This window comes from Rhipicephalus microplus, chromosome 3 (genome assembly GCF_043290135.1).
Source record: "Rhipicephalus microplus isolate Deutch F79 chromosome 3, USDA_Rmic, whole genome shotgun sequence".
In the NCBI taxonomy this organism is placed as follows: Eukaryota; Metazoa; Arthropoda; class Arachnida; order Ixodida; family Ixodidae; genus Rhipicephalus; species Rhipicephalus microplus.
This window is the reverse complement of record NC_134702.1, coordinates 103,495,766-103,521,413: the sequence shown is the minus strand read 5'-3', so window position 1 is coordinate 103,521,413 and position 25,648 is coordinate 103,495,766. Positions and strand designations below refer to the sequence as shown.

Genomic DNA, 25,648 nt, shown 5'->3' with positions numbered 1-25,648 from the left:
GGCCTCAGGTTTAGCTGTAGTCGCGATGTTGAGAGGCATTCGGCGGGAACAAATCTCAGAGGCCACAGGGCTCATTATTCCAAAGCAGACCTAATGCAAGCATTAAAACCTTCAAAATTAATTTAACAGTCTCACCACTTGAACAAGACATCATCATGAGCTGCTTCTGATACATTTCTCGTATGGGTGCACTTTTGCACTCAGTGACACAACAAACACATGAAAGTAGGTGCCTCTGGTTGGAGAACGCGGCCCAACTTTGTCGACCATCCTTGACGCGATGCCAGGATCCATCCTAACCAATGGAACGCAGTAGTAGCTGACGGCTGGATTTGAACTTTCGCACTTTTGGCTCATTCAAAAGGGAGGGTCGACAGATCTCGGAAGGATACCGAGTTCTTCCATACTCAGGTGATTCTTCAAAGCCCCTTGGATATTCACCTCTAAGGTAGTGGCGGTGGGCGATTCATTCTGTGCATTGTTGAACAATAAAAATTTGTAGCGTGCACATTAGCTAAAAGCGAGCTGCGGGTCTCTGTGCCCAATCAGAGTCGTCTGTCTCTCATCGCCATTAGCGACGATTGAATAATCTAGTAGGAAACACCGGTACATGACTGCGTGCTTTGCGCCTCCCCAGATTTCTCTCCTGCGCAATGCCACAATGACTGCCAGCGTCAACGTCGCCGTCAGTGTAAGCGTTAGCACCCGCTTCTTCGCATCTGCACATGGTTCTCTTTAGCGGAAGATGGCGTAATTTTTTTCTTTTTTTTTCTATAACAAAAACACTCCGTTAAGAGGGCTGCCCGCTGCCTCGGCTGCACGGCTGCGAAAGGATGAATGACGTCACTGACAGAACTCATCACGGCACGCGTGCTTGGGTGCAACGTAGAGAACGACGTAATTGACGAAGATGTCAATATGGATGTATATCATTTCTCGTGGTGAACGCTTTTTTCGTTCCGCCTATAGGCGTATACAGTTTTCTTTGAGATAATAATAATTGTGGAAATTTAGCGTCTCTCAAATACACAATATGATTATGAGAGACGCCGTTTTGGGAGACTGCAAAAATTTCGACCACCTGGTGTTCTTTAACGTGCCCCTAAATATAAGTACACGTGTCTCTATCATTGGAAGGAATTAAGCAAAAGTGTAACGAAAGTCAGTATTTTGTAGTCGTTCATGAAACCGCAAGCGTGGGCTTTATGTAACGAAAATCACACGCTGTGCAGCTCGGGTGTAACTTTGCATCATGCGCGCCTGCACGTCACCCAACAGCCGAAATTACACCAATTTCGACTGGAATCAACTTTTGAGGTGTATTTCTCTGTCATCTCAACCGCCCCACCAAACTGCCTTCGATGTGACCCATGAGCTGTTGTATCTCCCCATGTGTCAAATCGATCCCTAGCTCCCTAACTAACAAGGTCAGCCATTTTGTACTAAGAAGGTGCCCATTTATCCAAGACTTCTTCTAACACGGGAGAGCGGTAGCGTGCCTCACATTTTACAGAATAATATGCGTGGTGGAGCGCCTCCTATGCCGATTATTTAGGCCACATGGGGGCGCTAAGCAACCATTCTCCCCTAAAGTCTCTGGATATTTATAGGAATTATTTTTATTGTTTTCGCCTCCGAGATTATCTGATTGCCTGACCGCATGCTAGTGTCGTATTTTCATACATTATTTACTTTTTTTGTTTTTTTACACGTATTCTATTGGATACCTTAAGACAAATCACCAACTAACTTAAATATTCTGCCGCTTGGGCGCTGGCCACCCCGCCGCGCTGGTGTAGTGACTAAGGTACTCGGCTGCTGACCCGCAGGTCGCGGGATCAAATCCGGGCTGCAGCGGCTGCATTTTCGATGGAGGCGGAAATGCTGTAGGCCCATGTGCTCATATTTGGGTGCACGTATAAGAACCCCAGGTGGTCGGAATTTCCGGAGCCCTCCACTACGGCATCTCTCATAATCATACGGTGATTATGGGACCTTAAACCCAACATATCATCATCATGTGTCTTGGCCGATCCCCCTGCTTGGGCGAGTGCCAGCAATATGAGAGCATCATAATCATAATCAGACCATGCGCAACTACAACGAACTGGCCACTTAGCACGAGCCGCACTTGATAGCCCAATTTTTTTCCGTACTGCCAGATGTTGAGTATATAACAGCATATCTAAAATCAGCGATCTGCACTGATATGATAAAAAAGTAACTACATGGACAGGATATAACCACCTCAAGTTTCCATGGCAACCCTACTGGAACCAGTCCAGAAAGCTCGAAGTTTTAATCCCTAAATTCTGTTGTCGTGTCCCCCCCCCCCCCCTAAACCTGTGTCTACAAAGAGCTGGTCAGACAAAATCACCCCTCTGCGCATTCTGCGCCAAAATGGAATCGATTGAACATTATTTTTTGTACTGTCGCCGATACGCTATACTTAAAAACGGCTTCTGGTTATTCCATTTATGAAAACAGGCGTTACAATGGCGGTGGAAACTGCACTAAGATTTGGTGCCTCAGTTTTGGGACATTGCCACAGGGATGCTTTCAATGCCATTCGCGATTATATTCAGGCATCCAAACGTATACCTTTGTGATCTTCAATCAAATAATTATTATTTATTATGCGGAAAAATTCTAAATGGTGAGGTGAAGTGAACGTAGCTGAGTGGTACTCACAACACCTGAAATCTCAAACTTTCTGAACTTGACTTTTCCACTTTTTTTCTTATTTTGTTTCCTCTCTTTTTATGTGGTTTTCCTTACTTCAGTCATATTATAATACAAATTCAATACACATGGTTAGATTGCTCACAGAAAACATGCACTACGTTTTCTTGGCCAATCCCCCTGAGTGGATGTGAGCCATGAGTCCAAGGAAACAAACAAAGAATCGTTTCGTGTCTCGGTGAACGCGCTTCGTGCTATCGCGTGATGAGATAGCAACTAGAAGAAGAAGAAGCGTGGAAATGACGCGGACGGCTCATTCGCCTCATCGACCAGTGAGTGTGATTCCGTCGTCGATGCAAACCTCAAGGTCACAGGCTTCTCCGTCCACGAGCCTATGGGGCACAGTCGGAGTGACCGAAACACGTGCCGCGACTGCGGTCTTCACCACCGATGCCCGCCCGCTCGCGGATACGGCGGGGCCAGCCCACGTGGCTTCACCCATTTTCAGCCCGGAGACGTCCATGCGCTGGTCCCCGTCACGCAGCCGAGCCGAACCGCACGTTCCATTGGTGCAGGAGAGCAGGGTGACAGTGGACGCGAAACGGCTCGCCACCATCGCTGCACCGTGGGCCGGTTCGCTGAGCGTGGGCGCCGCCGTGGGCTACTCGCTGCCCGCGGCCCGCAGCCTCATAAGCACTTGAGACAACGCGTCTGACGATTTCCGAATCAGTGACAAGGAGACATTTTGGTAACGTGCCTTTCATTCGTCACTCGTAACTCAGTAGGGAGCGGGATGAAATTACGGTAGAGGGAAGAGGCGTGCTAGCCGTAGGACATTTTTGCGACGCTGCTCTCTGTTTTGGCAGGAGAAACTGACGTTGTTCCGAGATTATTGCATATTTAAAGACAGCAGGACAAGAACGAAAGGTGGAGACAGAACAGTAAGATGCTAGCCTTGTCCTGTAGTTTACTTTTTCTGTCAGTCGTCGTTAAGACTTTGTCCTTTAAATGCCTAAGAACGCGCATATCAGTGTCCAGTGTTTGGAATACTGATCAAATAACTCACACAATGTTCCTTCAATTTGTGTCTGCCTAAGTCACAATTGTTAGTTATCAGTTCTCAAGATACTAGTAAAGTGTGATGCTGGGAAAGAACAACGAGATTAAGTCATTTCGAATAACTGTGTGATGAGCCAGATGAAAATGTTGTATATATCGTTCGCACCTTGCCTCAATGATTTTATTCGTCAACTATTAGCTGATCGGGTGTATAGCTGCAAAGACCACTGTTTAGACTGTAGTTGTCTTCCTCATTTTGAATACTACTTCCACAGGAGAGTATACAGGCACCAATGGGAAAAAATAGTTACCAGCCAACCATAAGCTACCACGTGGCCGATCTTCTCCTGTTAAACGCTTTTGCTCCATTTCAGGTTTGACTCGATTCTCTTGCTGGGCGCGGTTTTCGGGTCGCTGTGCGGCTGTTTTGCGGTGCAGTGGCTAGGCCGGCGCAGGATGATGGCTCTGGGTTGCCTCGGTTCGTTGGCCTCTTGGCTAGCCGTGGCCGCCGCCTCTGCAGACTCCTTCCATCTACTCACGGCTAGGGTGCTCGGAGGGCTGTGCATGGGCATCGTGTCACTCGTGGTGCCCGCCTACATCGCCGAGGTGTCCCCCGCCAGCGACCGTGGAAAAACGGCGTGTAGGAACAGCGCTTCACATTGATCTTTTTGATTCTATGAGGCCCAAGAAGCCACAGAAGCAATCAAACCCTGAACAATGGGACCCAGCAACGCTTGCCCTGAATTCACTTACGAAAAATTCTTTCTACCACAACTTCATGGTTGCGCGCTCAGCTTCGATAACTATTTGTTTCGTCAATCCATATTACCATATTTGTGGATTACTATCGGCATGTATACATACGCTCGGCGCTGAGAAACTTTTGAGATGAAACGGTGGCAGTTGCCAGTTACAGACAGACATTGCGCTAAACCAATAAACTTTTAATACATTAAATTTGGTGGTCTAGTTACTGTATGATTGATAACAGTTTTGAAGAGCTAGAGAAGCACGGCATGCCAAAAAGTTACATACAGTGCCTTGCCTCACCTTGGTTTGTGATGAGTTTATTTCAGGTTTCCACAGAAAATTGTCAAATTCGCGAAAAGCAATATGTCTTCACGCCCTTCAAATGTATTCAGCCACATTCATGTGCACTGCTGAAAAACATTATTTTAAGCCATACATCAATGACACATAATTCAGAGTATTATAACTAATCTTGCCACTTTTTAACTAAAACTGTTTCTTGTTTGAAATGACGCGCTTGTAAAATACGGTGGGGCTATGAACGATGTTGTACTTAAGTTTCTGGCAGGAGTATACCTACGCCTTCCAATGATTATTCAAAAGATAACTCCGCAGGACTCTTTCGCATAATTCAGAGCCTCCTTGTGTTTTATATATTTAAGAGCATGTATTTGTATTTACGCAGTAATGGCGCCAAAATGTGTCAAATCAACTTTCTACACTTAGCATTACATGTTATGGGCAAAAGCTGCGCTGTCTCCCAGAATCATTCGTAAAAGTTACAGAATCAATCTCTTGCTACTTCACCTACGACAATGTTTGAAACTAGGCTATAGTCGCTCGTCACATGCTTAGAAAACAGTGGTACAGCGAATGACGAGGGAGAGAAAAACTAACGCTGACATTTCCACTCTCATTGCTCCACTCTTCAGCAACTTTACCCCGTCACCAACAGTACCACTGCTTCATATTTATAGGTTAATATGCATTCGTACGGCCTCAACTATAGGCATTAGTTTTATTCGCTGTTGGTGTTTACTTAAATACACAAAACAGCAAAAATCGATACGTAATCCGCTTATTTCTACATATTTTTTGCTCGTCTCTGGCACTGTTTGTTGCAACGATGAGCATTCATTGTATGAGTTAGATTTCTTGTTCCGTAGTAGGCAGGCTCCTTTTCAGGTTTTTTTTATTTTTTGCTTGTTTTGTTTTTGCATCTTTCCCGGTGCCCTAATCAACTCTACTTTGCCATGCCTGAAATGAACTTGCACTTGAAATTGAGATTGTCTCAGAAGTTGCACTCAAAAAAGGGCGCGGACAACACAGAATTTTGGGTATAACCAAAGATAAATCGTAAACATTTAAATCACGAGTTGTTGAAGGCGATGGTTAAGCGATTTGCGTAGCTCCGGATGAATTCTACTTTTCACGGTTGAGCCGACGTGTGGTACGCCATATGGACTGTGTCGATTTTGAACTTAAGTGCAAATAATTCTTCTGTATGCTACCCTTTTACACTCAACAACCCCACAGCTGACAGCATGCGTGATTGTCTCAGCGGATCAACAAACCAAAAAAAGTGATTTCAATATATACCGTTTAGGGCAGTGTCTTTCAAGTGCATCTATATCCAGCAACTGCGCAGTATATAAAAAAAATGCCCCCCCCCCCCCCCTTCCTCAAGGGAGTCGTGAGGAAATGCATTTTTTTGCGCCGAGAAAGGGTACCGTTCCGTCAGACATTCGCTTTCACTGACTTCTGTCATTGCCTTGAGAGGCACCCAGCCAGCAAACGGTTGAGAGTGAGGCGCGAGTGGATGGGAGAGTGGGGCGCAGGGAGGAGTGAGAGTTAACGGCGAGAGGAGCGGCGAAGCACTGCCCCACTGTCTCGCACCACATACTCTGGTTGCTAGGGGCGAGGATACGCGTGCGTTCCTGCAGCTGTTGCTATGGGAAAGGGAGTAAGAGCAAAGAAATAACACCTGCCAGTGTGCAGACACCGGTGCGGACAACGCTGGATGCCTGACGTAGTTTGACTAAGAAATGCATTTGCATTTAAACGTATTTGTTGCTTGAACGTGCGGCACACACTTAATTACGTAGCGAAAGCTGTACACAAGGTGGCCAGCCTGTCTTCTTTCTTTTTCTTTCTTTGCAGTGCGGTGCCTATCAGCTGGGCGTGACCGCTGGAGTGCTCCTCATGTACTTCCTTGGCAAGTTCGCAGGCTGGACGCAACTGGCCCTGTGGTGTGCCATACCACCGGTGACGACACTTCTGCTGCTCGGTATGGCAGTGGAGTCACCACGCTGGCTTTTAGAGACCGAGCAACACGAGGAAGCGCACAAGGCGCTCATAATACTTCGAGGCAAGGCACACGATGCGGACGCCGAGTATCAGGTGAGCACATGCATGAACGGCTTCCGTTTCCACGCAACGACTTATATGAATTTGACATGGTTCCATCGTGACTCGTAGAAACAAAAACGCCACGGTGGATTTAAAAGAAATTTCTTCTTATAAAATAGTGTTAATTGAGGAAAACCTGTGGTATCAATTAAGTAACAGCCGTTCCTATAAGCCGCAACAACCATAAACGTGTGATGAACCCCATTCTACAGCAGAAATAACGTTGAACTCCTTGTTTTTTTGTTTTTGAGTATAACGTTTGGACGAGTTAAGCACAGGGAAGCGTCCGCTGCATAGATTCACTCACAAGATGGTACCACTGCGTGCCACGCTTATTCTAAGTAATGATCATAATAGGTTGTACAATTTTACTTTGAGAAAATGTTCGTATGCTTTTAAATCAATCACAATCGAGAACTTCGGATGAATGTTTGCCATCTGGTGTTCTTTAACACGCACGGTCTAGGTGATAGGTGTTCACCGGAGCGCACCGGGGGTGACAGCTTTTAAGGCTCTCCTGTATTTCGACCTGATCAAAACACGACCGTGGTGGCCGAGAGTTGAAGCCAGACCTTCGGTCAGCATTCTGCGCAATAGAACATACGACAAGAATAAAATCTGTGCATGTCACACTGGCTTATGGTAATCTGTAACAGCATACGAATGGCACCGAAGAAGTGTGCATCCTTTATGATGGCTTCTTCAACTTTTTTGCTTACCTACTTTCTTTTCTCAATGGTAGCCCATAAGCAAGTGTGACAGAAGTATTGCCTATTATTAGACAATATATTGGTACAATATATTCTGTATTTACACATAAGCACGTTTCTTCATCCATCCACCAGTAACCAAGGTTGAGTCCTCAACAAGCATGACACATACATCGCCTTGGTCTTCGTGATAATGCTGTCTCTACGTCACATAGCGTCTGTTCGCATACACTAGCGATCCAATGTTCTCAAAGTGTTTTAACTATGTAATGTAAGAACGCATAAGAATCCAAATCAAGTTCAAACTTGTACGGAGCCCTATCGTGCACGGTGTGACGCACTGCATATCATGAACAAGAACAGGGTTCACCCGTTAGGGGCTATTCGAGATTGTATAGGTATCGGAAAAAAAAATGATTTCAAGTGATCAAGAAAGCTTTATGAGAAGTCATAAAACATGCATTACAGAGAGAGAAAGACAAAGAAAGAAAGGAAGACAGAAAGAAAGAAAGGAAGAAAGAAGGAAAGAGAGAAGGAAAGGAAGAAAGAAAGAAAGGAAGGAAGGAAGGAAGAAAGAAAGACAGAAAGAAAGAGAAAAAAAAAGAACCCTACATTAATTTTTGAAAAGGGCAGGTGAATTCTATACGTTGGCCTGACGAACGCAAAGCATCTAATCAGAATTAAGGGTCCAGCGGCATTCCCTGTTCAAAACTTTTTCATCACTATTGCTGTAGCTCATGTTGCCCTGACGTACACGGCGACTTTGAAAATATAGTCTCGTTTTCGAAATAATAATACTAGTCGGGGTTGAACGTCTTAAAACCGGCGTATATTCTTACGGAGAGCTGCACAAATTTTGCCGTCTGGGATCTCGTAATGTGCACCTAATACTAAATACACGTACATCAATCATTTTCGCCCCCGTTGGAAAGCGGCCGCCATAGCCGAGATTTGATTGTGCGACCAGCGAGTCGGCAGTTGGTTTTGGAAACGAGTAAGCATCATTTATCTTGTACTCGAAATGCTTTGTTTGGTATTCCCTAATGTTTTCACTGTGCGCACTGCGTGAGTTTTAACATGGCGCACCACGTTTTGTAGGAAATCGAGGCCATCTACACGAAGACACCAACGCCCCTGATTCACTACATGCTGGCCGTGCTAGTGATTGTGGTGCAGCAGTTCTCCGGCGTCAACACCGTCCTCCTTTATGCTAGCAGTCCACTTCACGCAGGCTTCGGGTACGACTCGGATGACACACTTCTTCTATTGGCCTCCCTACAGGTGAGCAGATCATGTACGAATAACGGTGCCCAACTATTGAATGACACGCATGATATTTGTCCATTTGTTCACGAAGCTCGATCGCGTTTATGAAAAAGTCAGTTTCACCCCAAAGTCGAAGCAACGAGTGCAAAAGCGAAAAAATTGGAATCTCACATGATGAACGACAAGCAACTCGATACTTGTAGCAAGCGCTGAAGCACAAATGCGGGCGCATCTTTGAGTTTGAGAAACGTGCATCCGCCGAAGTGGCCTCCTGCGAAGCAGTCTAGAACATGCCTTCTGGCATCACGCGGCACTCAGTGTCCTAGGTATATATGGCAGTTGCTCGGGTTCGGCTGTAATCATTATTAGCTTGCCTATAACGAGCATTTTTTTCTCCATTAGGCTTACGAGAAATCAACACATTCTTGACCAATCGTTCGTATTAAATAATAATGAAAAAGTCTGCTTAACTTGTCCACAATCAAACACGGGAAATGTCTAACTCGTGTATCCCAGTGTATACACGAGAGCACGCCTATCTCGCACGATGGCGCCTTCGGCGGTATTCTCTCGCTCCCAGAGACGCCATAATTTGTTTTGAACTGCGCAAGCAGTGGCTCTGGCGCCTTAAATAAAATGCGAAAAAGCGCTTGTTCACGCTGTGCCCGCTTATAAGAAGTCATCTGGGTACCACTGCGCCGCCTTCGGATGCAACATCAACCAGCGCAAAAAGAGGAGATTACTGAGCAGCGCTTGGGAAGTTCACAGCGCATCGTGGGAATCATGCCGGTGCGGTGTTTTCACTTTTCACCGATTTACATCCGCAAAAGAAGCGCTGAGCTTCGTCGTCAATAGATAAATGCCGTGAATAGAAAAGACAACGAGCCTAGCAAATATGCACGATAAATTACACTTACTGCGTGTATTCAAGCACAACGCCAACTGTACCACGCTTACATGAAGTCGCTTGGGCCCTACTGCGCCCTTCGCGGATACGAAAAGAACCAGCGCAAGAGTAAGATATTACTTAGCACTGTCTGTGAAGATCACAACACGATGTGGCAATCGTTGCGATGTGGTGTTTTCCGATTGCACAAATTACCATACGCAACAAAAAACGCCGAGCTCCATTGTCAGTGGATATATTGACAATTGGCATGAAAAACTACGAGCCCAGTAAAAGCGTGCGCGTAAGTATAGTTATTGCATTTATTCAAGCGCAACGCCAGCTGTTCCGCTATACAGCGGCGATTTGCGTGCAGTACGCCCTATAGTCATCATCATCATCATCAGCCTGACTACGTCCACTGCAGGACAAAGGCCTCTCCCATGTTCCGCCAGTTAACCCGGTCCTGTGCTTGCTGCTGCCAATTTATACCCGCAAACTTCTTAATCTCATCTGCCCACCTAACCTTCTGTCTCCCCCTAACCCGCTTCCCTTCTCTGGGAATCCAGTCAGTTACCCTTAATGACCAGCGGTTATCCTGTCTACGCGCTACATGCCCTGCCCATGTCCATTTCTTCATCTTGATTTCAGCTATGATATCCTTAACCCCCGTTTGTTCCCTAATCCACTCTGCTCTCTTCTTGTCTCTTAAGGTTACACCTACCATTTTTCTTTCCATTGCTCGCTGCGTCGTCCTCAATTTAAGCTGAACCCTCTTTGTAAGTCTCCAGGTTTCTGCTCCGTAGCTAAGTACCGGCAAGATACAGCTGTTATATACCTTCCTCTTGAGGGATAGTGGCAATCTACCTGTCATAATTTGAGAGTGCTTGCCGAATGTGCTCCACCCCATTCTTATTCTTCTAGTTACTTCAATCTCGTGGTTCGGCTCTGCGGTTATTACCTGCCCTAAGTAGACATAGTCTTTTACAACTTCAAGTGCACTATTACCTATCTCGAAGCGCTGCTCCTTGCCGAGGTTGTTGTACATTACTTTCGTTTTCTGCAGATTAATTTTAAGACCCACCTTTCTGCTCTCCTTGTCTAACTCCGTAATCATGAGTTGCAATTCGTCCCCCGAGTTACTCAGCAATGCAATGTCATCGGCGAAGCGCAGGTTACTAAGGTATTCTCCATTGACTCTTATCCCTAACTGCTCCCATTCTAGGCTTCTGAAAACCTCGTGTAAGCACGCGGTAAATAGCATTGGGGAAATTGTGTCCCCCTGCCTTACACCCTTCTTGATTGGTATTCTGTTGCTTTCTTTATGAAGCACTATGGTAGCAGTTGATCCCCTGTAGATTTCTTCCAGAATGTTTATATATACTTCATCTACGCCCTGATTCCGCAGTGTTTGCATGACGGCTGATATTTCTACTGAATCAAACGCCTTCTCGTAATCTATGAAGGCTATGTATAGTGGTTGGTTATACTCTGAGCATTTCTCTATTACCTGATTGATAGTATGAATGTGGTCAATTGTTGAGTAGCCTGTTCGAAATCCTGCTTGTTCCTTTGGTTGATTGAATTCTAATGTTTTCTTTACTCTGTTAGCAATTACCTTTGTAAATAGCTTGTATACTACAGAGAGCAAGCTGATCGGCCTGTAATTCTTTAAGTCCTTGTCATCTCCTTTCTTATGTATTAAGATGATGTTAGCGTTCTTCCAAGACTCTGGTACTCTTCCCGTCAGGAGACACCTCGTAAACAGGGTGGCTAGTTTTTCTAACACAATCTGTCCTCCATCTTTCAGCAAATCTGATGTTACCTGATCCTCACCAGCAGCTTTGCCCCTTTGCATGCTCTCCAAAGCTTTTCTCACTTCTTCTATCATTACTGGTGGGGTGTAATCTGGGTTACTGCTAGTTCTTATAGTATTAAGGTCGTGGTTGTCTCGGCTGCTGTACAGATCTCTGTAAAACTCCTCCGCTATTTTAACTATCCTATCCATATTGGTAGTTATTTTGCCTTCTTTGTCCCTTAGTGCATACATCCGACTTTTGCCTATCCCAAGTTTTCTCTTCAATGCTTTGACACTTCCTCCGTTTTTCAGAGCGTGTTCAATTCTCTCCATGTTATACCTTCTTACATCGCATACCTTACGTCTATTAATCAACTTCGAAAGCTCTGCCAGTTCTATTTTGTCTGTTGTACTTGACACTTTCATGATTTGACGCTTCTTAATTAGGTTCTTCGTTTCTTGGGAAAGCTTGCCAGTGTCCTGTCTAACTACCCGGCCTCCAACTTCCACTGCACACTCCGTAATGATACTCGTCAGATTATCATTCATTGTATCTACGCTAAGGTTGGTTTCCTCACTAAGAGCCGAATACCTGTTCTGCAGCGACACTCTGAATTCCTGTACTTTCCCTCTCAGTGCTAGCTGATTGATTGGCTTCTTGCGTATCAGTTTCTGTCGTTCCTTCTTCAAGTCTAGGCGAATTCGAGACCGTACCATTCTATGGTCACTGCATCGTACCTTGCCAATCACTTCCACATCCTTAACGATTCCAGGGTGTGCACTCATTATAAAGTCTATTTCGTTCTTATTTTCGCCATTAGGGCTCCTCCATGTCCACTTGCGGTTTTCTCGTTTTCGGAAGAAGGTATTCAAAATCCGTAAATTATTGCGTTCTGCGAATTCTACTAGTAGCTCTCCTCTGGCGTTTCTAGTACCGATGCCATAATCTCCTACTGCCTGGTCTCCAGCCTGCTTCTTCCCTACCTTTGCATTAAAGTCGCCCATCACCATAGTATACTGTGTTTTTACCTTACTCATTGCCGATTCCACGTCTTCATAGAAGCTTTCAACTGAAGCGTCATCATGGCTGGATGTAGGCGCGTAAGCCTGTACTACCTTCATTTTGTATCTTTTATTCAGTTTAATTACGATACCTGCCACCCTTTCATTAATGCTATAGTATTCCTCTATGTTGCCAGCTATGTTTCTGTGAATTAGGAACCCCACTCCCAGTTCTCTTCTGTCTGCCAAGCCCCTGTAGCAAAGGACGTGCCCATTCTGTAGCACCGTATAGGCCTCATCTGTCCTCCTAACCTCACTGAGCCCTATTACATCCCATTTAACACCCTCTAGCTCCTCGAATAGTACAGCTAGACTTCCCTCACTAGATAAGGTTCTAGCGTTAAACGTTGCCAAGTTCAGGTTCCAATGGCGGCCTGTCCGGATCCAGAGATTCTTAGCACCCTCTGCTGCGTTGCAGATCTGACCGCCGCCGTGGTCAGTTGCTTCGCAGCTGCTGGGGACTGAGGGCCGTGAGTTATTTGACGTAAGCATGTGGGAGGTAGTGGCCAGATACTGCACCAGGGTGGCCAATCCTTCTCTGGTGAGGGAGTGCGTTCTCGGCGGTGTTTGCCGGTGAGGCCACACCCCAGGCCTCCTAATGCAGTTCCATCAACACGCGGATTTTTTTTTTTTTGTTTTTTTTTTAATCCGGTTGGGAACTGCGCGGTACCGGGATTTGAACCACGGACCTCTTGCATGCGAGGCGGATGCTCTAACCACTACGCCATCGCTGCCATCTACGCCCTATAGTATGCGGCACCAAATCATTGCCGTACTCTTTCTGAGGCCACATGCTAATTGTAGGATATATTACGACTCACCGTGCATTTAGTACAACGGTGTCCTATCGTGATGAAAAGAGACGTGAAGGGTGCAGAAAGCATGAATTTAGAACTCAAACTGCGATATGCCTTGGCTGCAACTAGGCGAGTCTGTGCTTTCGGCTGGCGCCATCGTAGCATTTTAAAATCTTGTTCTGGTTGGCATTTTCGCACCGCGTGTGTGTTCCGAGTGCCCGGCATAACAAGCAATCGATAAACCCATGCGGTGCATGAGCGCAAGTTGGAGCCAGATTCTAGCGCTACATTGACGCCGGCTTAGGGCCGGTTCACGCTAACAGCAAGCATGTCGTAACGACGCAGTGCCGTAGACCGGCGGCCGACGCCACACGCAGGAGAGCTCTTCGAATTGCACGGCAAGCTCCTCCGACAAACATGGCTGCTCTTCCGAATGCAGTTGTCGACCGCCTCGAATCTATCAAGCGTTCAGCGTGCGCTCTGTAGCTCGTAAGCTCCGTAATATGCTTCTATTCGCTTGAAGCTCAAGTCCTTTGGCTTCGAAAACACAGTATTCGAATCGATTCCGCACCGTTTTTGAGAGCCATACTCGAATAACTGATGTGCTAGGCCTAAACAAGCATTCCAAAATCTCGGAGGGTATACATTACACGTTTGTTTGTTGTTGCTAACGATGTTTGCGCCATTTGTCCAAATGGCTGCTTTGGGGACGTCATTTTCAATTACTGTGAGCTTTTTTAAATACCGGACAGGCAAAAAGGCTCTATTCACTACTAAAACGTAGTCTAGTAGTGAATACAGCACCTGAGCAACTGCCATTGATACCTAGGACTCAGTGTCCTAGGTATCAATGGCAGCTGCGCAGGTTCGGCTGTAACCATGATTAGCTTGCGTATAATGAGCATTTTTTTCCATTAGGCTTACGAGAAATCAACACATTCTTGACCGAGCCATACTCAAATAACTGATGTGCTAGGCCTAAACAAGCCTTCCAAAGTCTCGGAGGGCATACATTACACGTTTGTTTGTTCTTGCTAACGATGCTGGCGCCATTTGTCCAAACGCCTGCTTTGGGGACGTCATTTTCAATTGATGTGAGCTTTTTTTAACACCGGACAGGCGAAAATACTCTATTCACTACTAGAACGTAGTCTGGGAAGAACACGTACGACATATCATCAAAACAGCAGAGCAATAGGCAAGCAGCTTGAAGTGTCCCACGGCAGACGCAGACAATACGGAGAGGCGAAATCGGACGACGCGGCTCAGCCATGTTACTCCTACGTCGCTGATAGGCTAAACTACGTTCCGGCAACCCCGCAGGGGCGCCTGCGCAAGTAGGCGTTTGGTGTGTAGCGACACCACGGACCCGAGCTAACGGGGGAGTTTCTACTCCCTCCCACGCCTAGCCGTGCGTGGCTTTGCCATGTCCGGGGGAAAAGGGGATCCTGGGGGTTGAGCCGACGCTGGGTGATTGGACCGTTAAGGCCCCCCGGCAGAGGCAACACACCCCTTTGGCCCCGGCTTCACGTAGACGGCACCCCTGGGCTGACCCACCCAGGGGAAATCGGCAGTCGCCTTTTCCTATCTCCCTCTCCCTACATCTTCGTCTTTATCTCTTACTATTTATCTGTCCTATCTTCTACTCTCTTCCGTTTACTTCCAAACTTCCTGGCGGCTAGGGTTAACCCTGTGCAAATAGCCTACCTTGGTCTAGGCGCATTGGGTTATAGTTGCGTTGTACGGCTGGCGTCTGCAGGTTTCAGCATCCGTAAACTTGCAGCGTCCCCTCGTTGGGCTCCGTGGTGGGTGGCCGCCAACACTTCTGAAGAAAATTAAACTGGCATGCATAGAGCATTTCTCTTATTAAGTGATCGTACCACCTTAAAGCGTGTACGCACCGAAGACTTAGGCTTTTTCAACCGATCAAGTGAAAACTTCCCCCATTTTCATGTTATACATAGTGAGATAAGCAGCAAGCAAGCCAGAACCGTATCACCCTTTGTAGTAGCCAGATGTCTCACAGAAACTCTTGGAGCCGGGTACAAAGTTACCAAGATGGCCAGCGGAGACCTCCTCCTTGAAGTTCGAGAAAAAGAACAGTTTGAAAAGCTACAGAATCTATCAACTTTTGATGACACTCCCATCACTGTAACGCCACACAGATCAATGAACACAACCCGTGGAGTAGTATCTGATGCTGATTTGCTCGGCTTGACTGAAGAGGAACTTCTGGAGGAGTGGAAGAGTCAGAATGTGACCAATGTACAAAGGATCACCATTAGAAGAGACTACAAGGTAACACCAACGAAACACCTGATACTCACGTTCGCTTCCAGTAATCTGCCAGAAAGTATTCAAACAGGGTACACAAAGACGTCGATCAGACCATACATACCTAACCCGCGTCGTTGTTTTAAATGCCAGAAGTATGGCCACGGCTCACAAAGCTGTCGTGGTCACCAAACTTGTGCACAATGCGGAGCGTCAGGCCACAATGCTGACAATTGCGAAGAACTATCACACTGTGTGAACTGTGGCGGAAATCATGCCGCGTACTCACGTTCATGTTCTTTCTGGAAAAAAGAAAAAGAGGTCATCACTTTAAAGATAAAAGAAAACATTACATTTAAAGAAGCAAGAAAAAGAGTCTCGCCATTTTATGGCCCCACATATGCTGATGCGGCGCGCCAGGGGGCAGTGTTGCACCAGCCCTCGCCACTCCTTCGGCCTGCGCAGAGTGAGCCATTGGCTGTGGCGCCTGCCCCCAAGGCGGCAGTAGTTGAGTCTACTCCGCCTACTATTGAACAGAGACCAGAGACCCCAGGGTCCTCGGGTCTCAAGGCCTCACCTCGCCAGGCGAGGCCCAAGCTTCGAAAAACCAGCTCGCATGAGCGGGCATCCAGTGCCTCCGAAGAGGCAATGGATACGGCGGCACCCCTGGTGCCAAAAGAACGGCGCGGCTCCTTGGAGCGCGCCAAGAGAACTAAAAAGCTTATAACAGGGCCTGACAATGGCCCTGGTACTTGAGCTCAACCTTCCAGCTTAAACAAGTCACTCGCTTAACGTACACACAGCACTACTTTACTTCCAATATGGACACACAAATTATACATTGGAACGTCAAAGGACTGCTTAAGAACCTCGACGACGTACAAGAGCTTTTATACAAATACTCACCTCAAGTGCTGTGTGTACAGAAAACACACCTAAAATCCTTCAATACAAATTTTTTACGTGCTTACGTCATATACCGAAAGGACCGAGATGATGCTGTGGCGTCATCCGGTGGCGTAGCCATTATTATTAACCAAGGAGTAGCGTGTACACATTTACCACTCCAGACATCTCTTAAGGCGGTGGCTGTTCGAGCGGTACTGTTAAACAAACCCGTCACCATCTGCTCTTTGTATGTACCTCCCCACCACCGTCTTGAAAGACGTGAATTTCAGTCTTTAATAGACGAACTTCCAGAACCTTATTTGCTTCTTGGGGACCTAAATGCACATAGTGGACTGAGGGGCGATTCTCGCTGTGATGCACGAGGTCGTCTCATTGAACAATTTCTCTTCTCTTCCGGTGCCTGTTTGTTGAATAGGAAAGAGCCAACATACTATAATGTTGCCAACAAAACTTACTCGTCTATCGACCTCAGCATCGTATCACCTTCACTCCTACCCCTACTCAAATGGAAAATCATAAATAATCTATATGGTAGTGACCATTTTCCTGTAGTGTTGAGTTCACAAACAACATATGAAAGTCCTCTACACGTTCCCAAATGGCTGATAAACAAAGCAGACTGCGAACAGTTCCATAACACTACACGTTTGAGTTGGACAGACATATGTAGGTTAAACATAGATGAAGCTGTGCAGTATTTCACAGCTTTTCTAACTGACGCAGCAGCCAAGTGCATACCGCAAACATCTGGAATGCCCGGCAAACGACACGTCCCATGGTGGAACACAGACTGTCGTAATGCGCGAAAGGAACAGAACAGGGCATGGAGGTTGCTGCGGAGCTCGCCGACAGCGGAAAACCTTGAGAGCTTTAAGAAAATAAAATCTCGAGGCAGGAGAACGCGTCGGCAGGCCAGAAGAGAAAGTTGGCACAAGTTTTTATCAGGGATAAATTCGTATACACAAGAGGCCAAAGTCTGGAACATGGTTCGTAGGGTAGCAGGAAGAAAAGTACATTCACTCCCACTCGTAAACACTCAGGGTGAAACCTTGGAAGATCAGGCAAACTTCCTCGGTGCACACTTCGAACAGGTATCCAACTCGTCCCACTATACTGACACTTTCCAAAAATACAGAACAAGAATAGAAAAGCAGAAACTCGAACACAAATCCACTAGATACGAAGCATATAACCAAGCTTTCAGTCTAGCTGAGCTCCGAGCATCTCTAAACTCCTGCAGTACTTCTGCCCCAGGTTCTGACCCTGTGATGTATGAAATGTTAAAAAACCTACCAAACGAAACTCGAAAAACCTTACTTTGTTTGTACAATGCTATTTGGTCTTCTGGCACTATTCCTACCTCCTGGAAAGAGGGTATTGTTATTCCCATTTTGAAAGAGGGCAAGGACCCTTCTTTACCCTCGAGTTATAGGCCTATAGCACTTACAAGCTGCTTGTGCAAAGTCTTCGAAAAAATGATAAACTGCCGACTTGTACATTTTCTTGAAACAAATAATTTGCTCGACCCATTTCAGTGCGGGTTTCGAGAAAGTAGATCCACCACAGACCACCTTGTTCGTATCGAGGCACAGATCAGAGACGCCTTCGTCCATAAACAATATTTTCTCTCTGTGTTCCTCGATATCGAAAAGGCTTATGATACAACATGGCGTTTCGGAATTCTAAGAAACCTGTCCAACCTTGGTGTGCGCGGAAGAATGTTTCATATAATTGAAAGTTATCTGTCAAACCGGACATTCCGTGTCCGTCTGGGCAGTGTGCTCTCCCAAACATTTGTCCAGGAAACAGGCGTGCCACAACGTGGTGTGCTTAGTTGCACACTTTTTATTATTAAAATGAATTCTTTGCAGTTGTTCATTCCCCGCAATATGTTCTATTGTACATATGTCGACGACGTTCAGCTTGGCTTCAAGTCATGTAACTTGGCCATGTGTGAGCGGCAGGTTCAGCTGGGTTTAAATAAGGTCTCCAAATGGGCAGATGAAAACGGAGTTCGACTTAACCCACAAAAAAGCACGTGTTTCTTGTTCTCTCGAAAGAGAGGCAAGCACTCGGAACCTGACATTCGACTGAACGGGCAACGTCTGTCCGTCAAAGCCGAGCATAAATTTCTAGGCTTAATCTTGGACAACAAGTTGACCTTCGTACCCCACATAAAGTATTTAAAAACTAAATGTTTAAAAGCCATGAATGTTATAAAAGTGTTGTCACGTACTACGTGGGGTAGTGACAGGAAATGCCTCATAAACCTGTATAGTACCCTTATTCGCACCCGCTTAGATTATGGGGCCATTGTTTATCAGTCTGCGACTCAAAGTGCTTTGAAGATGCGGGATCCCGTGCACCATTCGGGCATCCGCCTTTCTACGGGTGCTTTTCGCACCAGCCCCGTAGAAAGCCTTTACGTTGAGTCAAATGAGTGGTCGCTTCATCTGCAAAGAACCTACATGTCGTTTGTATATTTCCTTAAGGTGAAAGCAGACAAGAGGCACCCCTCATACTCTACTAATAATGACTTGTCGAGCTCCATTCTTTTTCAAAACAGGCCTTCAATGAGGCAGCCCTTCTCAGTTCGCCTGAAGGGTCTAGCTGAGGACACTGGAGTGTCACTCGAACACAGTTTAATGGCTCCTGTAGCATACCCGCCACCGTGGCAGTGGCAGACTATAGATTGCGATGTGTCTTTCCTAGAAGTTGCTAAACATGCGCCTATTGCCCATATTCAAACATACTTCTTGGAACTTCAACACAAATACACACGTCCTGAGTTTTTTACAGATGCCTCTAAGTCTAACTCCTCTGTGTCCTACGCTGCTGTTGGCCCTTCCTTTTCGGATGCTGGCCCTCTACATCCAGGCACAAGTATCTTCACAGCGGAAGCTTACGCGATACTTGTGGCAGATAAACACATCAAACAATCACAAATACAAAAAGCAGTAATTTATACAGACTCCCTCAGTGTGGTAACGGCTCTGCACAGTCTTAAAAAACAAAAAAACCCTGTCCTCGTTTCACTTTACTCCATTTTATGCACACTCTACACACTCAACCGACATGTTGTTGTGTGCTGGGTGCCAGGGCACCGTGAGATTCAAGGCAACATGATGGCGGATCAGCTTGCTGCACCCGCCCACGAAAGCACCGCCATTACACCCACATCAATCCCGGCCCTTGATCTTAAGCCGTCTCTCAAACAAAACTCAGGGACTACTGGCAGAGCAAGTGGGATACACACACACACACACAAAACAAACTACACGTTATCAAGCCACACCTTGGCCATTGGCCACCAGTATCAAAATCACGTCACACAAAGGTAACATTAACGAGGCTCAGGATAGGACACACATACACGACACACTCATACCTTTTCTCCGGTGGTGATCCACCATTGTGTGACAGATGTGGTGAAGCACTAACAGTTCTTCACATTTTAACTCAGTGCAAACAATTGGACACTCTAAGAAAAAAACACTTTCCTTCACCCTACCGACAACATATACCTTTACACCCTGCAATGTTCGTCGGTAGGGAACCGCTTTTTAGTCACAAATCATTGTTAGCGTTTTTAAAAGAAATTCATAGCTTTCATGTCATATACCCGGGCATACCGTAGCGCGACCTCTCCAGAGAGGTTTTCGCTGCGGTGACTACACAACAAAGCACTTGCCTCACGGCCCTTGGACGCAAGGGTATGAACGAGTGAGGCACTTGTGCTAATGCCATACATGTCCACCATCGTTTTTATTATCATTAGCTTTTGCCATCTATTCGCACCACACACACCTTTCACGGCATGGTCATGATTTTATTAATTGTATGTTTTTACCCGCTTTACTGCGAGGAATTTTATGGCCCTTATACAGCCGCTAATCACAATCATTGTCCACATTCCTGTCTCATGAACTGGCGCTCTTTGGCCATCAAATGGCCCTTGCGCCAAAAAACACCATATATCATCATCATCACGTTCCGGCAAACAGTAAACGGCACAAAAATGGCTCTCAGACCCATTTTTTTGAACGGCGAAGAACGGCAGACGTGCGTGAAGCAAATAACCACGCACAGCTGCCTGAGAACGTCAAACGTCAAACGGCGAGGCATGCTTGCCGTTATTGTGAACCGGCCCATACAGCACAAATTCTGCTTTGCCACAGCCAAGGCACTCCGCAGTTTGACTGAGTCGCAAGCAACGCTCCATACTGTTCGCGTTTTTTTTTTTTCCAATCGCGATGGTACGTACCCAATGAAGTTGCTTCCGCAGTCTGCAATGCACGTGTTGTAGACATTTCGGACTTCCTAAGAAGGTGTCCTCAATGTCTCACAGGAAATAAGCACAAAATTCCAGTAGAGGTAGAGCCCAATCATGCTTACAGCTGGATTCGGTTTGTAAAGTTTCGGATTTGATTTGCGGAGCATCTGCTCGCGTGGCAGTGCAGTGTTGCTTCTCTGCGCTTGCAACAGATGGTGCGACGCGCTTTTCAATATGGCAGCACGCACTGAGCTGTGTTCTGGTGTATAACAATATTTTGCGTAAGGGCCTTCCTAAATAGTCACGTGATTGTGGTGGTGCCACTCAAAACACATGACTGTTTTAGACAGTTTGAGTCTGTCGTGTTCACATTGCGTTATTACAACAATATTTAAGGCATTAAAATTTAAATCGGGGTAACCATAACCGAATAAATGCGCACAGGACAACGCTTTTCTCCCTATAGTAAGTTTTAAAGAAAACGGAATGTATCACGGTTTCGTCTGTGCACTCACGTCAGAGTGTAGATAGTGAAAAAACTAAAAGAAAGGTGTCACAGAAGGTGCCTAACGATACAACTTTCAAGAATAACGTCGCTACATATCCGCGGAGTGACTGATGATGAGTGGGGCGAAGGACTGGAGGGTTTCATTGCTAAACCATGAACCATCCGCGAAGATTGCCCTCTAAATCATCAAAGACGTGACAAACAGTGCATATACAAGAAATTTTATTATTAGTAAGAGGTAGCTACACGCCGTTCACTCTTCATTAAAACGGCTTTATGGTCGGTTTAGTGGTGAATTGGTGACGAACGTAGTGGGATGTTCGCTAGGACGAAGTAGTAGGCAGTTTGCAAATGTGGAACTATATATAGGCGGTCACGTACAAACAAGAGATGGACAGAGTGTGACAATCGGTGGTTCTTTGACGTGCATGTAGATACAAGTGCACGAACATCTTCCATTTCATAATGGTTACTTCTAAACAGCATTCGCTTTATGGTCGGTGAAGTGGCGGATCGGTGATGGCGCGTAGTGGGACGTTTGCATGAACGAAGTAGCGGGCAGTTGGCAAAGGTGGAACTACAGGTGGTCACGTGCATACATAGCAAGGAGGATTAAACTTGATACATACAAGAGATGGACAGACCCACGCCTTTAAGAGTTTCGTCCCTAAAAACTGAAACAGAGCACCGCTGCAGGTACGCTTCTTTAAATAATTATTGCACCCATTTGAGATCCCTAAAAACGCTTATCATCAAAAACAAATTCTGGTGCGTTTTCTGTCCGAAAGCCGCGTTACGGTTATTAGGCACGCCGCATCGGAGACACAAGCTTAACTTTTACAGCCGAGCTTGCTTTATACGTGTAGTAAACGTACGTGGGTGTATGTGTGCGTTTCCTATCCCCTTCCGCTAAATGCGGTCGCGTGTCCACGAATCGTACAGGCGTTTTTGAACTGATCAGTAAACACATCAGCAAAGTATCATGACAGGTGTTGCCCCATTTACCTTTCACATCCCTTCGTGTGCATCAATATAAATTACGTCACACGAACGTTATCTTCTCATTCTTCTGAGTCATTGTGGCATGCACAACGCACGTGAATTGGCTCAATTTATTAGATGTGAAGCAGCTTATGATCGAGCTCAGTCTGGTGTGCGGCGTGACCGCCCTTACCGCGCATGCGCAACCACTCCCCTTTTCTCTGCTCTCCTACGCTCCTCTCTCTCTCGCCTCGCAACGCTTACGCAGGAAGCGTCTGCTAGCCTACACTCACTCGCCCTCTTCCTCCTGTAGGCATTCTACATCTGCATTCCACATGTGCGTCCCCCCACACTTCTATCCCCTCTCCCTCACTCTTTCTCTCTTGCCTCGCAAAGCTGAAGGAGACCGCGTCGGTTTACGAGTTTCTTGCTGAAAAAAACCAACTGCTCGCGCCGCACAACCGTTTACTGGCCACCACGTAGATATGGGCATTGGATCTTGACTTCTAAGGTAGTGCCGATGAGGGATTTCTCTTGTGCGATGCTAAACAATGATAATTCGCGGCTTGTGTGTGAACTAAAAGCTTACTGAAACTTTTGCTGAAAAAATGTTCTTGCAAACAGATATTCTGCTCAAAACGAATTGTCCTTAAGCTCTGCACGTTTTTTTATATTCTCCTTCTCGAGTCACTATCGATCTCTTTCTCTCTCTTTCTCTCTCTCTTGACTGTGATCGCAGTTCGCGATGACAGCCATAACTGCTCAGCTTCTGGACGCCATGGGACGCGTGAAACCACTGGCCGTGTCCGTGGTCATTAGCACAGGCAGCATGGTGGCCCTGGGTGGCGTTTACTTCAGCGTCTCGCACGACGAACAGGCCATGGACACGCACGTCGCCGCTCGTCTCACCGTAGTCTGCAAGGTGAGCTGCAGTCACTACCACTCTCCTCTTACGCCCTCCCTCCGCATCTTCTAGAGATGTCTTCGCTCAAGATTCTTTCTCCACTACACAGAGATTACCATATCGTCACCGCTTGAGTAGAAAATGACACCGTGCTATTAAAAATTGGAGCCGATCGTCACTCACACGCAGTGCACGCTTAACCAATAGCGCAGCACCAATAATGACTTTCTCGTGTCCACACAAAAATTTGAGGTGAGGGACGTTCTCGATACGAGGTCGAGACAAATGGAACAGTGCCGATATTAGATATTTTTAAACAAATGCCATCGTTCAGGCATGCGAAAATTGACTATAGAATGCACGCGCGCCCTCGAGCCATCGATAAAACTCACAGCTGCTTCATGCTGCCTCTGCTTGTCATTAGTGAATATTTTGTTTGCATATGATCAGGTACCGCTGTAGCATATAGTAGCATCGCGACTATCAAGAACGTAAGTTGAAGGCTTACCGGGAGAAATTTCGATCATGGAGTGAACTTTAAAGCTGCATACACTTTTGTGTCCCTCAAGGTAATCGAATATGCAAGCGTATTCGCGTAACACTGGCATTTCTTACTGCCGATAACTGCAGCCAGAGGCCTGATAATTTAGATAAAGACAAAGAACTCAACGTTACTTCTCCCATGAATTGGGGCATACGTGCGTGCGGACGATCGCAGGTGATCTTCAGCATCGGTTTCTCTCTCGGCCTCGGTCCGGCGCAATGGACGCTCGCCGTCGAGCTGGCTCCGCTACGGAAGAACGGCTTTGAGTTCGGAAGCGTCTGCGCTTTCCATTGGGCCTCGGCGCTCGGCATCATCAGCCTGTTCACCATCCTGGGCACCAATACCGGATCGCTGGCGCTGCTGGTGGTCCTGTCGAGCCTCGTCACATTCACGGGTGGCATGACCGCCTTTAAGCTGCTGCCCGACACACGAGGCGTAAGCCTCGAGGGCATTCTATTGCAGGGCCATGGCGACGTGCGTAGTCGTGGACCGTCAAACGTTCTTTACACGCTCAAGCCTGCTGACGCGATGCTGCAGTCGCCGAAGAAGCACCACGAAGATCCAACAACAACGCGAGGCGAACAAAAGAAGCGGCCAAAGCGCAAAGACTCTGAGCCCCTGTCGCCAAGCGGAGTGGCCGCTAAGGGCTCACCCAAGCCTAAAGTCAAAGCTCAGACTAAACACCAGGCCAAGCATCAAGCGAAGACCGAGTTTAACGACGAATCCAAGGCTGGACCACACGCGCAGGCTTCGGTTGAATCTGGGGCTACGGAAGTGGTTGCGTCGGGTGAAGACGTTCTCAGCGGAGCAACGTCGTTCATAGCTTCGCCCACTGAAGGAGCTCCAGAAAGCAGGAGTTAATGGACGCCACCGAGAAGGGCTAGACGTGGCGTCTTTCTCCCGCAGACGTGCGTCTCTTTCCTGCAGACGGGCATCCCTCTCCACCAGAAAGGCGTCTCTCCTGCAGAATGACGAATCTCCCACAAAACTTCGCTGGACAATAGATGATGTCGGCTCAGTTTGATTCTTCCAGGAACAGTGTGTTTCAAGTCGATGGGGGTGCTGGCGCCACTCGAGTAGAGGCGCGTTACCTCGTAACATCACGCCGTCTACATGTGTGCAGTATTTTAAGTATCGATGGATGCTTTTTCTCATTCCTGTTTTGAAAGTATTTCCATGTTCGTGCGAAGTACAAAATGTTGCGATGGCAATGAGTGTTCGTCTTTCTTCAGCATGTATTTGTAAATTTTTGGACGCAGTTATCGTACTTGCTGACATGCTTAAGGGGACAAGGTAAGCAAACATTATGGAAAAAAAACTTTCTTTTCTTTTTGCATTATTTGAAATCTGCGGCCTTTTCGAAGCCAGACTCAGTCATTTGTTCGTCACAGAAAAAACATTTCTCTCTAAAAAGAAATTTTCAAACTTATGCAGCGGCCTGCGATGCCCCCATGCTTACGTAGCAAGGAATTCCTTGCATTTCAAGCATCATAGCCAAATGATGAGATTACACTTTGCGAGCTGCAGTGCATCCCCACATTTAGAAAGCAAAGGGTGTAGAACTACGGAAACGAAAAAAAAATGCCTCCACCTCCCCAAAGGCAATCGTGAAGAAACGCAAATGCATTTTTGCACCACGAGTATGTGACGTAGTAATTTTAATGGCGTGAATTAATGACGAGAAAGGATTTGTACCGAAACTATTTGTTTACACATTCATCAGATAGGGAATGGTCGACAGTGAGGCTCACGCTTCACTTCATTTTTTATACGTACGAGCGAGCGGTCGGGAGAGTGGGGTGCAGGGAGGAGAGAGAGTGAACAGCGAGATGAGTG

The 25,648-nt window shown here is 46.5% G+C and overlaps 1 protein-coding gene across 1 annotated transcript; it reads left to right on the top strand.

Moving 5' to 3' along the window:
• Positions 1 to 4,200: 4,200 nt before the first annotated feature.
• On the top strand, positions 4,201 to 24,673 carry LOC142802889 (trehalose transporter 1-like protein). Its single transcript, XM_075887969.1, has 5 exons — positions 4,201 to 4,347; positions 6,652 to 6,891; positions 8,709 to 8,891; positions 23,104 to 23,286; positions 23,987 to 24,673. The coding sequence occupies exons 1-5, from the start codon at positions 4,201 to 4,203 to the stop codon at positions 24,671 to 24,673; spliced, it is 1,440 nt and encodes a 479-aa protein (XP_075744084.1).
• The last annotated feature ends 975 nt before the right edge of the window (positions 24,674 to 25,648 follow it).

What these genes read in the sequence shown, in the direction of transcription:
- LOC142802889 (XM_075887969.1), top strand. Translation starts at nt 4,201, where the DNA reads ATGGCTCTGGGTTGCCTCGGTTCGTTGGCCTCTTGGCTAGCCGTGGCC. An exon ending in ATGCGGACGCCGAGTATCAG is followed by an intron (nt 6,892 to 8,708) that starts GTGAGCACATGC and finishes CACGTTTTGTAG; the next exon opens with GAAATCGAGGCCATCTACAC. An exon ending in GTCTCACCGTAGTCTGCAAG is followed by an intron (nt 23,287 to 23,986) that starts GTGAGCTGCAGT and finishes GGACGATCGCAG; the next exon opens with GTGATCTTCAGCATCGGTTT.